Below are 14007 nucleotides of genomic sequence, written 5' to 3' on the forward strand. Positions count from 1 at the left end.
CCCTTACAGAATTCACAAATCACTGCCAAAAAATTTGGGATAAGGAATAAAAATTCACTTTTATGAGAAATGCACAGATGATGTGACTTCATGTTTCAGAAAATGGCGATACGGACACTTTTCCATAAAAACAACCTCGTGCCTGTAATGTGGGGGTAGCCTGTACATTTTACCAAAAATATTTGAAGGGGTTTGGGGCTGATTTTGTGATGCATGGATCTACAGATAACAAAACAGTGGATAATTCAGATGTCCCACCTGAAGAAAGAAACCAGGTGAATCTGATATTAAGAGCAAATATATATCAATTTTGCTCAGTTACTCTTCTGCTGCTTCTCCTTGAGGGTTTGCATGTCATCTGTGCATTTGTCAAATGAGAGCTGGCAGACAAACATGGTGAACTTGTATCTGCTGACTTTGTGCATCTTTTGTCCCTAGATCCCAACCTATGATGTCTTTATTTGTTGTTTTGCTGGTGATAAATCATGTTTGGAATGAAGGGTAGTGATGAGGTGGAGAGGGGAGTGGTTTCTGGTGCATAATACTTGTCCTTTGATTTGCTCTGTTTAAACTTCATTGCAACTGCTTCTTGCTCTACTTAATCAAATCCAAGTTATCTGTATTTCATATTAATCAGTGAAGTGTTAAGTCTTGTATTTTTAATCATCATGCCTTTTTCCTGACCAGAGCCTTGATATCCCTTGTCAACCAGGGTTCCCTAATCCTGCCAACCTTGCCCTTCACTCTAGCAGGAACATGCTGGCCCTGAATTCTTCCTATCTCGCTTTTAAAACACCTCCCATTTGCCAGATGAACCTTTGCTTGCTAACAGCCTCTCCCAATCGATCTTTGCATGTTTTCGTGTCAAAATTAACCTTGCCCCAATTTAGGACGAACTAGTGGACCATCCTATCTTTTTCCATGACCATAATTAATTTCAGGATAGTTATCGGTCCCTTCTATTGGAGATGACTGAAGTATTCCCAGTGCCAGGCTCGAACTGATGCAGAATGTTTTAGTGGCGTTTGCAATGCGAATGTTGGGGAATATATGCAGTTTCCTGTTCCCATGTTCAAATCGATGTATCTGCTGTTTGAGCATAGATTAACAGTTAATTGCAACACTGTAACTTGTGTTCACATGCAGCTATGAAAAGCTATTATTGCATTTGTTTTATGGAATGAATATCAGAATGTTGCTGTAACAGTATATTGTAGAGTTTTATATGCACGTTTCCCTGGAGTTCTTGGTACTTTAGGAAGAAAATTAGTGGGTATCAAGCAGGAGTTGAATAGAAATTTGGGAAGAGAGTAACAGTTAAAGATTGACCATGCCATCTGAGTAGTGGAAGAAATGAAGGAATTGATGAATAGGTTTCAGAGAAAATATTCATGTGGCTGAACAATGAAGGGTGGTGGAAATGGACTAATCTAGTAATGGAAAAAGTAGTGACAATGCTCTGTGGTCAACAACCTTGAGATAGGATGCCCTGAGGCCCTCTTCATTATTGCAGGTGACTTCAACCAGGCCAACCTCAAGAGTGTGTTACCAAAATACTACCAGCATGTCTCCTGCTCCACCAGGGGCCCTAACACGCTTGACCACTGCTATACAACCATCAAAGATGCCTTCCGAGCTACCCCTCGCCCTCACTTTGGGAAATCGGACCACCAGGCTGTGCTCCTTCACTGCATACAAACAGAAACTGGAGGATCCAGTACAGAGTCGTGCAGGGCTTGTCTGAGGAAACAGAAGAGCTTCTATGTGACTGCTTTGAGACAGTGGACTGGTCCATGTCCAAAGACTCAGCTGCCATCCTTGAGTATGCACCACCTTCACAGACTTTATCAGCAAGTGTTGAGGACTGTGTACCAAAGAGGACAATATGGGTCTTCCCAAACCAGAAACCACGGATGAACCGGGAGATCCACTCCCTACTGAAGTCGGGGGCTGCTGCACTCAATCTGGTGATCCTGACCTGTACAAGAAATCCAGATATGACCTTCGGAAAGCTATCAGGAATGCCAAGAGACAATACTGACTCAAACTAGAATCCCAGACTAGCCGTCAGTTATGGCAGGGCTTACATGCTATAACAGGCTACAAGACTAAGACGGGCTGCATAGCTAATAACAGCACATCCCTTCCTGATGAGCTTAATGCATTCTATGCACGTTTTGAACAGAAAGGAAGTGGATTGTCACCACCCACCCTGACAGCCTCCAATGCAACTGAACCTGTGGTCACCGTCGAGGACGTAAGATCAGTCTTCTAGAGAGTAAACACGAGGAAAGCATCTGGCCCAGATGGTGTCCCTGGCCATGTGCTCAGGTCTTGTGCTGATCAGCTGGTGGGAGTATTTGCAGACATATTTAACCTCTCCCTGCTTCAATCTCAGGTTCCCTCCTGTTTTAAGAAGACCACTATCGTCCCGGTACCAAAGAAAAGCAAGGTAACATGCCTCAATGACTACTGGCCAGTGGCTCTGACATCACCATCATGAAATGCTTTGAGAGGCTGGTCATGGCACGCATCAACTCCAGCCTCCCAGACAACCTTGACCCACTGCAATGCGCCTGTTGTTGAAACAGGTCTACAGCGGATGCCATCTCCCTGGTTCTACACTCAGCTCTGGAGCATCTGGACAGTAAAGACACCTACGTTAGACTATTGTTTATTGACTACAGCTCTGTCTTCAATACTATAATTCCAAGCAAACTTGTCACCGGACTCAACACCTCGCTCTGTAACTGGATCCTTGACTTTCTGACCAACAGACTGCAATCAGTGAGGGTAGGCAGCAATACCTCCAGCACAATTATTCTCAGCACTGGTGCCCCATAAGGCTGCATCCTCAGCCCTCTACTTGTACACTCATGACTGTGGCCAGATTCTGCTCTAACTCTATCTACAAGTTTGCAGATGAGACCACCGTAGTAGGCTGTATCTCAAATAGTGATGAGTCAGGGTACAGGAAGGAGATAAAGACCTTAGTGGAATGGTGTCATGACAACAACCTTGCCCTCAATGTCAACAAAACGAGAGCTGGTCACTGACTTCAGGAAAGGGGGGCGGTGTACATGCACCTGTCTACGTCAACAGTGTTGTGGTCGAGAGGGTTGAGAGCTTCAAGTTCCTGGGAGTGAACATCACCAATAGCCTGTCCTGGTCAAATCATGTAGATGCCACTGCCAAGAAAGCTCACCAGTGCCTCTACTTCCTCAGAGGCTAAAGAAATTTGCAATTCAAGGACAGCTTCTATCCCACTGTGATAAGACTATTGAATGGTTCCCTTATACAATGAGATGGACTCTGACCTCACAATCTACCTTGTTGTGACCTTGCACCTTATTGTCTATCTGCACTGCACTTCCTCTGTAGCTGTAACACTTCACTCTGTACTGTTATTGTTTTTATCTGTACTAACTCAATGCAACTGCACTGTGTAATGAATTGACCTGTACGATCAGTATGCATGACAAGTTTTTCACTGTACCTGAGTACAAGTAACAATAATAAACTAATACCAATTTAGGAGGTTACCAAAGGAGAATGTGGCAAAACCAGGCAAGGAACTTTGACATGAGACTGCAGATGCTGGAAACTGAAGCAAAAAACAAATTGCTGGAGGAACTTGGTGTGTCAGGCAGCATCTGTAGTGACAAAGGGATAGTTGATGCTGCATCAGGACTGAGTGTTTTGGGTCGATGCTGGGTCTAGACTTGAAATGTTGACTATCCCTTTGTTTCCAAAGATGCTGTCTGACCTGAGTGATTCCAGCATTTTCTTTAAGTTCAGATTTTTCACTTAGAAAATAATTTTGATTTTTCATTGGAAATGAGAACTTGGTATGGTAGAGGAATATTGGATTTTTGTTTGGGAGGAAGGAGGAAAGAAGCAAACTGCTTTGAGCTGGCTGCTGATGGACTTGTAGAATTTCATTGCACATCACAGATGGATGCAAATAGCTGAATGACCTCTGTCGGTCTTTGAAAGAAAAAGAAGTAGAAGAAAGGTAATTGCAGTGGAAGATGGTTGAGCTGAGTGTAAAATTATTGACCATTGATAAGCACAGCTATCTTCCTTTGTGCAAGGTATGATTGCAGTTTTGGAGTGTATTGTCTCAATGTCCATTGACTTGGGTTTTGCTGTGACTCCTTGACAGCACACTTGATTGAATACAATCTTGATACCAAGAGCAGTCAATCTCACCTTGTCTCTGAAATTCAGGTCTTTGGTTCCTGTTTGATCAAGGCCCGAAGACTAGTGGTCCTTATTAAACCAAACTGATGATTATTGACTACCGATAAGCAGGTTGTGATTTGTAAGTGCTGTTTGATGGAACTGTGATCACTTTGTGATTCAGTATAGACTGCGTGGTAATTAGCCAGAGTGAATTCATCCAGGAATTTGTGAACATTTAAGCTGGGCAAGTTTCCACATTTACATCGTCCCAGCAATGTTGTGTCTATACTAGAATGGTTTGGTTTGGCTTAGCTTGGTGCTGCTAGTTTTGGAGGATGAGTGGCTAGTCCTACAGTTAAAATGTTGTTTGGCCATCGCTGTTTTCAAATGCATATAAATGACATGGATGAAAGCATTTTAGTTGATAAATTTGCTGATGACACAGATGGTAATATATAAGTAAATCGGCATAGATCTGCTAAATGGTGTATAATGTAGGAAAAATTGAAATTGTCCATTTTGGCAGGAAAAGTTTTTTTTAAAAAAAGCACTCACTAAATAGTGAGCGATTTACAAAGCTCTGAGTTGTAAATGGATCTGGGTCTTAATTACATGATTTGCAGAAAGCCAGTATGTGGATATAGCAGGTGAGGAAAGCTTACAGAATGTTATTGTTTATGGCTTACAGTGAGTGAGTGTCAATCTGTGAAGTACTTTCAAAAAGGCCTCATTTTGGAATTGCTTGATTTTGATCAAAGGCTTGTATTTGGTGAAATTGAGATCTTGAACTTGGATGTGCCTAAATTAACAGAAATGAAGTAAGCATTCTGATTTTAAAAGTTCACACAAAGTTTCTGGTCAAGGCTTAATGCCACACATAGAATTAGAGTAGAAATATGTAGAATAACTCATCAAATGAATATCCTGGAGAAAGAACAAAGAAATCTTTCCCATTTGTACTTTCTTGTCTGCCTGATGCATTTTGTAGGATCTTGGTAATTGGAATCAAATTTTTGATAAAAAGGAAATGTTTTAAAAGCTGAAATTTTGTGGATTGGGTATCATTTATTTCTGAAGTGTAAATTCAATTTTTGGGGCAAAATTAAAGATGTCATTTGAACTTTGAAAATTCTGACAAACTTTTCTTCCAAAGTGCAACTTATTTTTGTTTCCTTCTGAGTTTATAAATTTTCTTAATGGTTTTCGCTTTTAAAAATTACAGAATTTTATAGTGAACTTTGAATTATTCTTGTACTGTAAAGTTTGCATTTTGTCTTTTTGAAATTTACAAAATACTATTCCTGCTTAATCTGATTCCCACATACAAATTTTTGTCTGAAGCTGTTTATTGGTTTCATGGCAGAAGTTAAATGGATAATATTGGCAAACATTGTAGGGAAGATGTTGAAACAACATTGTAAATTCTCAAACTGCATGCACTTTAATCCTCCATTACCCCATTATCATCTCTGCTGAGGGATCATAGTTATGCCTGATGCGCAATGGAAGCTTCATTGTACAGAAATGGAGCTGTAAACATGCCCTTTTTTTATACCACTGCATGAAATCTAACTGTCATGTGTGTATATATATTTTTAAAATCTTGTACAGTTAAAATTTTAAATTGGACCAATCATTTGTGGAATTTGTCCTTTTCTAGCAATTTTGAGCATGGGAATTGTCTTTTGCACTCGCAACAAAACTACTAATGTTTTAAATCAACTGAACTTGGTTAGCTCTAAGATGTAAGAACAAATTATTGCTTGAATCCTTTCAAGGTAACTAGATAAGTTTAGATTTAAGATTTCTACATTTGGGCCATCTGTGATCACTGGTTTTATTGCTTTCCCCTGCTGAGTTGCTGTCATTTGTTTTTCAGACGAATCCTTTTTTTCTCCTTCTGTTGCACCTGAATATGTGATGCAGTCTGCAGGCAAGTCCCTCAGCTTTCCTTTGTTCTTAACTGCATCATATTCTAGCCACATTCCTATAAATTTTACCCTTTGACTTGCACTAGTAGTCACTTTTTAAAGGCTTTATTCACTGCTGATTATGACTTCCAAAACAAAGTATGAAGCATTTCAGTTCTGTAGTAAAGCTTGTGTTCAGCCACGTAGCCTTAAATCCTAAATTTGCTTCCTGGTCTATGTTGACGTTACTGATGTCAAAGTATTGTCGGTCCTAACGCCAATGGAAGCATTTTTTTGAGCTGTTGATTGCTGTACCGCAATTACTTGAAAAATAAAAATTGAGCAGATTTGATGGCGTCCATAAACTGGATGCCTCGCTACACTGAATGGACATGATACTGGAGGATGGCTGAAAGTTAGTATTCTCAGCAGGTGGTGAATAGAGGGGATAACTGAACTTGTAAATCTGTCATACCCTGTATTTGGCTGCAATTCATACCTTTTTTGTATTGGGTTGCCTATATCTGTTACTCAACCTTTCTATTTTAGATTTTACCCATTTTTAATCTCTTGCAGCTTTTCTTTAAGCTAAATTCTGTGGTTACAATCATCACTACCTACAGTTCTTGAGATCCAGAGAAATTAATATATCACATATTTGAGATGCTGTTGGTATTCCTGGCCCACTCGGTCACATCTTTAATAATTTTTATATTTGGATGCAGCCTCACTGTCCAAAGTGCTGCACTTAAAGTTTAAAAAAATATCACATTTGTAAGGTAATTTAAATAGTAAATAATCAGGTGCCTGTGATGGATGCTGCTTTTCATCTTGCATTTGAATTCTGATGCTATCTTGGATTTACCCAATGGAGAGGGAACAGTGGTATGTGTATATCTTCAGACACGTTGCAGTGTGATTTGAAGTTTGTGTCCTACCTGCTCAAAATTGTTTTGGGGAAGATAAAGGACAAATTAAGGCAGAAAATCAAGTAGTTTAAAGTCAGAGGATAACTTTTTGTCATGAGCATGGAAAGATTGGAGAATATCTAAGTGATGTAAATGGCATGACTTGGCTTGTCCTTTGTGAGCTGTATGTATGATTTTAGCAAGTTAAGGTAATGATTAACACGTACAAGCATATGTAATGTGAAATTGGCTGGAGAAAAGCATATGGTTTAGTGACTTGCAAACTAAAGTCAATAGTTTGTATTACTGCTGGGTCAGTATTCAGAAGAAACTAGTTGATTCCTTTTTTCCTTAAATGTGGAGTACATTGCATCATGAGCCTGAATGCCAAACTTAACAATGTGCTAAAGAATGGAATTAACTATATCCAATAGGGTAAAATCTGCTTTGTGATTTAAATTGAAGCAAGTTATCAACTTGAGGTTCTACTTCTGAGATTTTCTTATTCTGAAGTTGTATGATTGCTGAAATTGAGTGGCATAGGATATCATCTTTTGGTAATCTGTTGTCTGCATTCAAAAACTTTATCAAAATATGGTTTCTTCCCAATCGTGGGAATGCACCATTGCTTCCTATTCTGAGCTCCCTCAGCCTGAGAAGAGTTGTTTCCCATTCTGTTCTATACCCTCCTTAACCAACTATTTTTCTAGCATCTCAACTAAGATTTCTCATTTAAAAATTAATTTTATTTTTAATATGCACTCTCATTAAATTGGAAGTTACCTTTATGTTGATAAACATTTGTCAGTGGGTGTTCAGAATTTGGTGCTACTTTTGTTTTTTTGGCCTTGATCTACTTAATTTTTCTTTGTTTGTTGTTTGAGTCAGTTGCTATTGAGCCTGAATAACAAATATTGGCTAACCATGTGACAATGGCAGGCAAGGAGAGTGGAAGCAGGAAATTAATATGAATGTGTCCTATTAAGTAGATTTTTGGCAGTGAGCATTAGGGTGCTATTTTGAGCATAAATCTTGTTTTTTTTTCCCCTCTTTCAAATTTGATGCCCTTAAAGAATAAAAAATCAAAAGAGGACTTCAAACTTAACCTTCAATCACCTATAGCAATTTTCTTAGTTTTATTTTATTAGGTATTTAGTTGTGTTGGTGTTCCCATTAAAAATAAATGATTTGCTGTGTTCGTATTGTTTAAAGGGATAGGAATGGGAACTAGCTGTTGTCGGTTCAGTTATCACAGCAGCCTTTCCATCTTTACTGGAGACTTTTCATCCTCAAATGTCCTTCATCACCAAAGCAAGGGTGGTGTTGAATTTAGTAAATGATTTCAACTTCCAGAATTTTAACCAGGAAGTAAGGAATTGGCTGTACATATTCAAGTTGGGAAGATGTGAGACTTGAAGGGAAAGTTGAAAAGTCCTTTTTAAAACTAGATTAATTGTGGTACTGTATCCTGTATTGAAATTGCCAAAGTCAAATTAAAAGTAGTAGCAAGTGCTTTATCAAGAATGGGAATAAACTTCTAGTGTTTTAATTGCACCTATTGGTGTTTCGTCGTACTTCTGACTTCAACCTAGTAGATGTTCAAGAAGCTTTGAAGGTTGAGACATTGAGTGTGTCCTATTAAGATTTTGTCCTCACCTTGATAACCTGGTATTGAAATATCAGCTCTAGTTATCTGTGATTGATGTTGATTTTTAAAATGTAATGGAAGAGGATTTTCTAGTACTGGTACAGTTGATGATTGGGGGCAGACTAGTGTATGGTCTCTTAATACATTTTCATGACTAAAAATTTGTAACATATTAAAATCATCTACTACTTGTAATTCCATGACTGGTTTTCTAGTGCTTGCCTAGTATGGATGACATTGGTAGCAATGGTAATATTGAATGTTGAGGTTAGGTGCTTAGATTCTCTTGTTGGAGATGGTCATTGCTCGGTACTTTTGTGGCATGAATGTTACTACCACTTATCACCTCATGCCTGTACAGGCTGCTTCATTTGCTGAGGAATTGCTGAAGAAAGTGAACATTGCATGATCATCAGTGATCATCTCACTTCTGAGCTTAAGATGGAAGGAAGTCATTGAAGCAATGGAAGATTTTTGGCAAAAAGTACTGCCCTGGGGAAGTCCTTCAGTAATATCCTGGGCTAGCATGCTGTCTGACAGCCAAAGCCACCTTCCTCTGAGAGGAATACACAAAAAGTGCTGGAGGGACTCAGCAGGCCTCTACTATCATAAGTGAGAAGGTGCCTTTTTCTTCACGGGCATCACCCCATTCATATGCATTTGGTTGTGGTTTATATGCCACTTCTTGTGTAAATCTGAGGCTGGATTTGAATTTGTCTTTGTTTCTGATCTCTGATGCTTTGATATTGGACCTTGGCTTGTCTTGGACTTCCATATTTCGTTATGGAAGTCCGAGACGTTGGGCATCCAGCTACTATTAATCTGCAGTTTCCTGTAGAACCACCAGCTGCAGGTAAGCATTTTTCTGCCCATTATCTTTTTTTAAACTGTGCATGTGAAGATTGAATGACCAGATTCATTCCTCCTTGTTTAAGAATGAGACTGGAGCATTTTTTAAAAATTCTTTGACAGCAGCCATTGGAGGTCTATGCACTGCTCAAAGCTTATTTGACCTTGCAGGTGCCCCTCTGGTCCGGAGGATCAGCTCATTTACTAAATGGTTTCCTGTTGAAGAATAAAGTATGGCTCATGAGGGCTTTTAGACATGCGAGCTGAGAAATGCAATGTCTCTTGGGTACACCATTTGAACATGGCATATTCATTAGTGGAAATGAAATTATATTGAACAAATACAGTAATACAATAAAAAATATAGCGTGTTCATCATAAACATTGATATTATTTGAAATTTATTTGGATTGTTCCAGGGAAAGATTCTGCTGCTTTCCTAGTCCTTGCTAAACATCCACTGAAGTGGGTAGGAGTACTAAATTGATGTTTTATTGGTTATGAATTCAATGGTAATGATTTGCTGAGTTAACAGGTTTTAACTTGTCCACTGAGTTGAAGTTCCTACTGAAATCAAGCATGTAGAATTTTAATGAGATTTATTATCTAACATTGCAAAAGTTGATCTTGAGATTAATGCAGAGTATAGATAGCACATCAAAAATGGTCAGGTTGGACAAAACGAGATAGTTTGCAAGTGAATATGGGGACATCAAGACCAAGTACTGTTCAGTAGGAAGAGGGTTGGAAGGAGTCAGTTCTGATGATTTTAAATGAAGATTAAATGCATTAGCAATTATGCAGTTTAAACACTTGAAAGTAAAATAAATGTGACTCATTTGGGTAGGTTGCAGTGGTCCTTGTTAAAGAATTGAAAACTGCTGTTAAAGTTTATATGAAAATATATGAAATAAAGTTTGTATGAAAATACATAACATTCAATTAAAACCAATACTTTTCTCATTTCCTTTCCATCCACAATCACAGACTTTTCTGTCAACTTGAAAGATCAGCCATCTAGCGGTGAACCTGTGGGCCCACAGGATGCTGCACCTGTGCATGTTGAACCTGTTCCTGTCTTCTCTATGTCCTCCTTTACTTCTGATTCTATAACTGAATTAACAATGTCCGCAAAAGCAGTCTACGCTGATGATCTTATGCAGACTGAAGTTCCTGTAAATACAATTTTACCTTCAATTTCTGATTTTGTGGAAAATACAGTGGATAAACAAGTAGCAGACCATTTAGAAAAGGTTCATGCTCATGTTGAAAAGGCACAAGTAGAGCCAGCAATAAGAAAATCATCAGAGTTAGACACATTAATTTCTGTTGACGAATACTCATTTCAGTGTGTAGAGTCAAATAAAAGTGAACTTAAAGGGACTACATCATCTCTGACGGAAGAAACCATGCCAGATCAAGACGCAGCAGATAAGGAAGGACTTGTGAAGGACGCAAGCATAGACAAAGTTCACTTATCAAATGAAAGGGAAGTTGAGTTGGGACCTCGTTTAGGCTTAACAAATGAGTACGTTGCTGAGTCAAAAATGGATGCATCACCCTTAAACAGACTTGTTCAGGAAAATGAATCCATGCAGGATGTGTTGAATTTTGAGGAACAAACAATAAAATTAACAGATGGTGGTCTCAACTTTTGTTATGGCGACACTTTAGAAATAAAAGAAAGAAATGAACTTAATTCTGGTACAACTACCAATCAGGTAGCTGTTACTGATAATGCCAATAAAGTAATGAAGTCAGAGAGTGTTGTGTATCAAGGCCAAGAGGTTTTGAAGATGCCACAAGATACTGAAAAGCAAATTATGGCTGAGGGAAATGGGAAACTAGATCATGCAGATGTGGAAGCCTTCATGAAACAATCATCAGATATGGAAGCCATTGTCGAACAAGGTGGAAAGCAGTCTCCAACTGAAGCATATTTTGCTTTTTCACAGGTTCCCACAAGTGAGCCTCAAACGTGTATGACTTATGCAACGTTTGATTCATCCAGTATGTTAGTGTCTCTACAGTCTGACCACTTCAGTAATGAAATGATTTCTGCATACGATGCAGCTGAAGGAGGAAAAACTGAATTGAAAGGAACTTCAAAATTGCCATTACCTTTGACTGTCCTTGAGTCAGAAGTGACCAAAAAGGTCGAAGATGAAGAAGCAAAACCTGTTCCACTGATAGAATCTTGTTTGTTTCCAGAATCTAAAGTAGATGCAACATCTGCTTCTGAAAATAATTTGCAGCTATTTGGTGACATTGCAGTTGTACCAGACCAGCTTATAACAGCTAACATTTTGGCTGAAGGCATGACCTCAAAACAAACTGCTCAAAATGTTGCTGTAGACCAATCACAAAGAATCTCTCAAATTGAGCCATGTGAGGTGGCAGTAGGTGTTGAAACAGCTGAAGATTCCTTTGGCATAGAAATGAGGAAATCTACACCTGAGCTACTCAATCCTTCTGAACCACTATTGTCCACCTTAGAACAGTCTGCTCTGGACACATCTGAGGAAGAACAAGGTTTAACTGATGTGACTGTGAAGGCACCTAGTCGCACAGATACAGAAGGTCTTGAAACTATCACGGAGCCTAGGTATGCCAAAGTACAGTCAATTGCTCAGAATGAGAGTAAAGAGCAAGCTGTGCATGCTTCTATACATAGTGCTGCCAATGGCACTCTAGAGGTAACAAAAATACAGTGTTTGTTTGTGGAACAGAAGACTCTGCCAAATAAAGTTAATGAAGATCCTATAGTCAGTTCAGAGCAAATTCCAAGTTTTCAAGAATCAAATTTAACAGCAAGCATATTGGTTGGTTCCAGTAACAAGCCAGTAATTAAAGATGAGGATCTCTATAAACAGTCTGGATACAAAGAATCTGATGGATCTCGAAATGTAAATCAATTAGTTGATGAATCCAGTAAACAAGAGTTAATGTCAAATGAGATTGTGGAAGAGAAATACCATCCTACTTCACTTATTCCAAAACAAGAAGCATCAACTGACACTTCTGTAATGGTGAAAAGCTGGGATATGGCTTTGTGCAATGAAATTATCAGTAGTAAATCTGAGCCAATAGTGGGAGCTCTGGGAGATGCAACAGTTGGAATGAAACCTTCTGAAAAGATTTTGACTGATTACAGACATGTTGATCAATGTTCACTCAGAATGTCATCACTCCAAGATCACATTGAAGCTCCCTTGCTGATCAAAAATGTAACTGAAGATGATCTGGCTGGCCCAGTAAAGGTTACAGACAAAACCACGGTAGAAGTTATGTTAAGCTATCAGGAAGCTTCTGGAGAATTGCTGCCCAGTTCAAGCATGAGTGAAAAGTGTGCTGTCGATGAATCTCTTCATTCTTTGATTGACAATATTGGTACATCAACTCCACTGTCAGTGTTAAGTGAGGATCTTTCTACTGTGGATAGAGGACTTCCTTTACAAACTTCTGCTGAAGAGACTTGTTTGAATATTTCCCAGCCAGTTACTTCGCCTGTCACTCCTTCACAAGATAAATTTCCAGAACATTGGGAAAATCTTAGTGAAGTGAGAAGTAAATCTGATGGCCATTCAGAAATATTGGAGCATACACAGGTACAGATCGTACCTCCAGTATTGCAAACTGGAGCTTCATTTCCCTTGAATGAGGAAGTAACAAAGGCTTCGAAGGAGGTGGTCACAAAGATTTTAGAAACCAGTGTCGCACTAGCTGAAGTGTTGGGAGAGAAGGAAGGAACAAGAGCAACATGTATGTCTCAGCAGGAAGCAGATATCACCTCTAATGTCGGAGAGGATGACGTGAGGAAGAAAAATATTCCTGTTGAATCTCTGGTACCAGAATTGACAGTTGCTGAAAGTACTGAAACATCTAAAGATTCTACTGTTGCTGTTATTGCAGATACTCCAGTAAAGCTGGACAAAAATTCAGGTAACAATATATGCACATTGATTGCCCAGCCTCAAATGCATTTTCACCTGTAGATAGTTTCACATTTACATGAAGTGGAAGAAGTGCTCACCCTTTTCTGTTAGTTTTTGGTTGTCCCTTAATTGCATGGTTTTGTGAAATGTCACTGTCCGTCCTTTTATAGGCGTCTTGTTTTTGAATCTAACGTTTGTGGTTCAGTGTACATCTCATAAATAATGAATGCTTGATTATGCAGTTTTTAATTGTTTAAATGTATTTTCAAATGACATAAGTGAAATTTTAATCTAGCGAATCATTTTAAGTTAACTTTCCCAGGTTGCGTGAATGTACCATTCCTAGATGCTACATTAATTTACCATATTACCTTTGCAAAAATTATTAGTATATTTTAATACAACACATGGAATAATGTTGTAGGTGTAATTTTAACAAATAATGCTTTGAAGGAGAGTGGAGGAAAGCCATTTAATTGACCAATCATCAAACCTGGCTTTTTGCATTTAAAAACAAACCTTCAGATTTCTGAACTAATTTACACTGTTCTGTTAGTCCTCAGAAACTTATT

The 14007-nt window shown here is 38.7% G+C and overlaps 1 protein-coding gene across 8 annotated transcripts in view; it reads left to right on the forward strand.

Annotated features, from left to right (window-relative positions):
• LOC127568146 (reticulon-4-like) overlaps positions 1 to 14007 on the forward strand; it is a 52633-nt gene that overhangs the window by 9148 nt on the left and 29478 nt on the right. For 2 of the 8 annotated variants that reach the window (XM_052011525.1, XM_052011527.1), the window contains 2 exons: positions 6065 to 6118; positions 10488 to 13442. The exons of 2 other annotated variants lie outside the window; for them this stretch is intronic. In XM_052011525.1, the coding sequence (XP_051867485.1) occupies positions 6065 to 6118; positions 10488 to 13442 (3009 nt within the window). The remainder of the gene's footprint in view (positions 1 to 6064; positions 6119 to 10487; positions 13443 to 14007) is intronic. 4 more of the 8 variants (XM_052011528.1, XM_052011529.1, XM_052011530.1 and 1 more) reach the window with 2 other exon arrangements.

The sequence above is a fragment of the Pristis pectinata genome, chromosome 3 (genome assembly GCF_009764475.1).
Source record: "Pristis pectinata isolate sPriPec2 chromosome 3, sPriPec2.1.pri, whole genome shotgun sequence".
Taxonomy (NCBI): Eukaryota; Metazoa; Chordata; class Chondrichthyes; order Rhinopristiformes; family Pristidae; genus Pristis; species Pristis pectinata.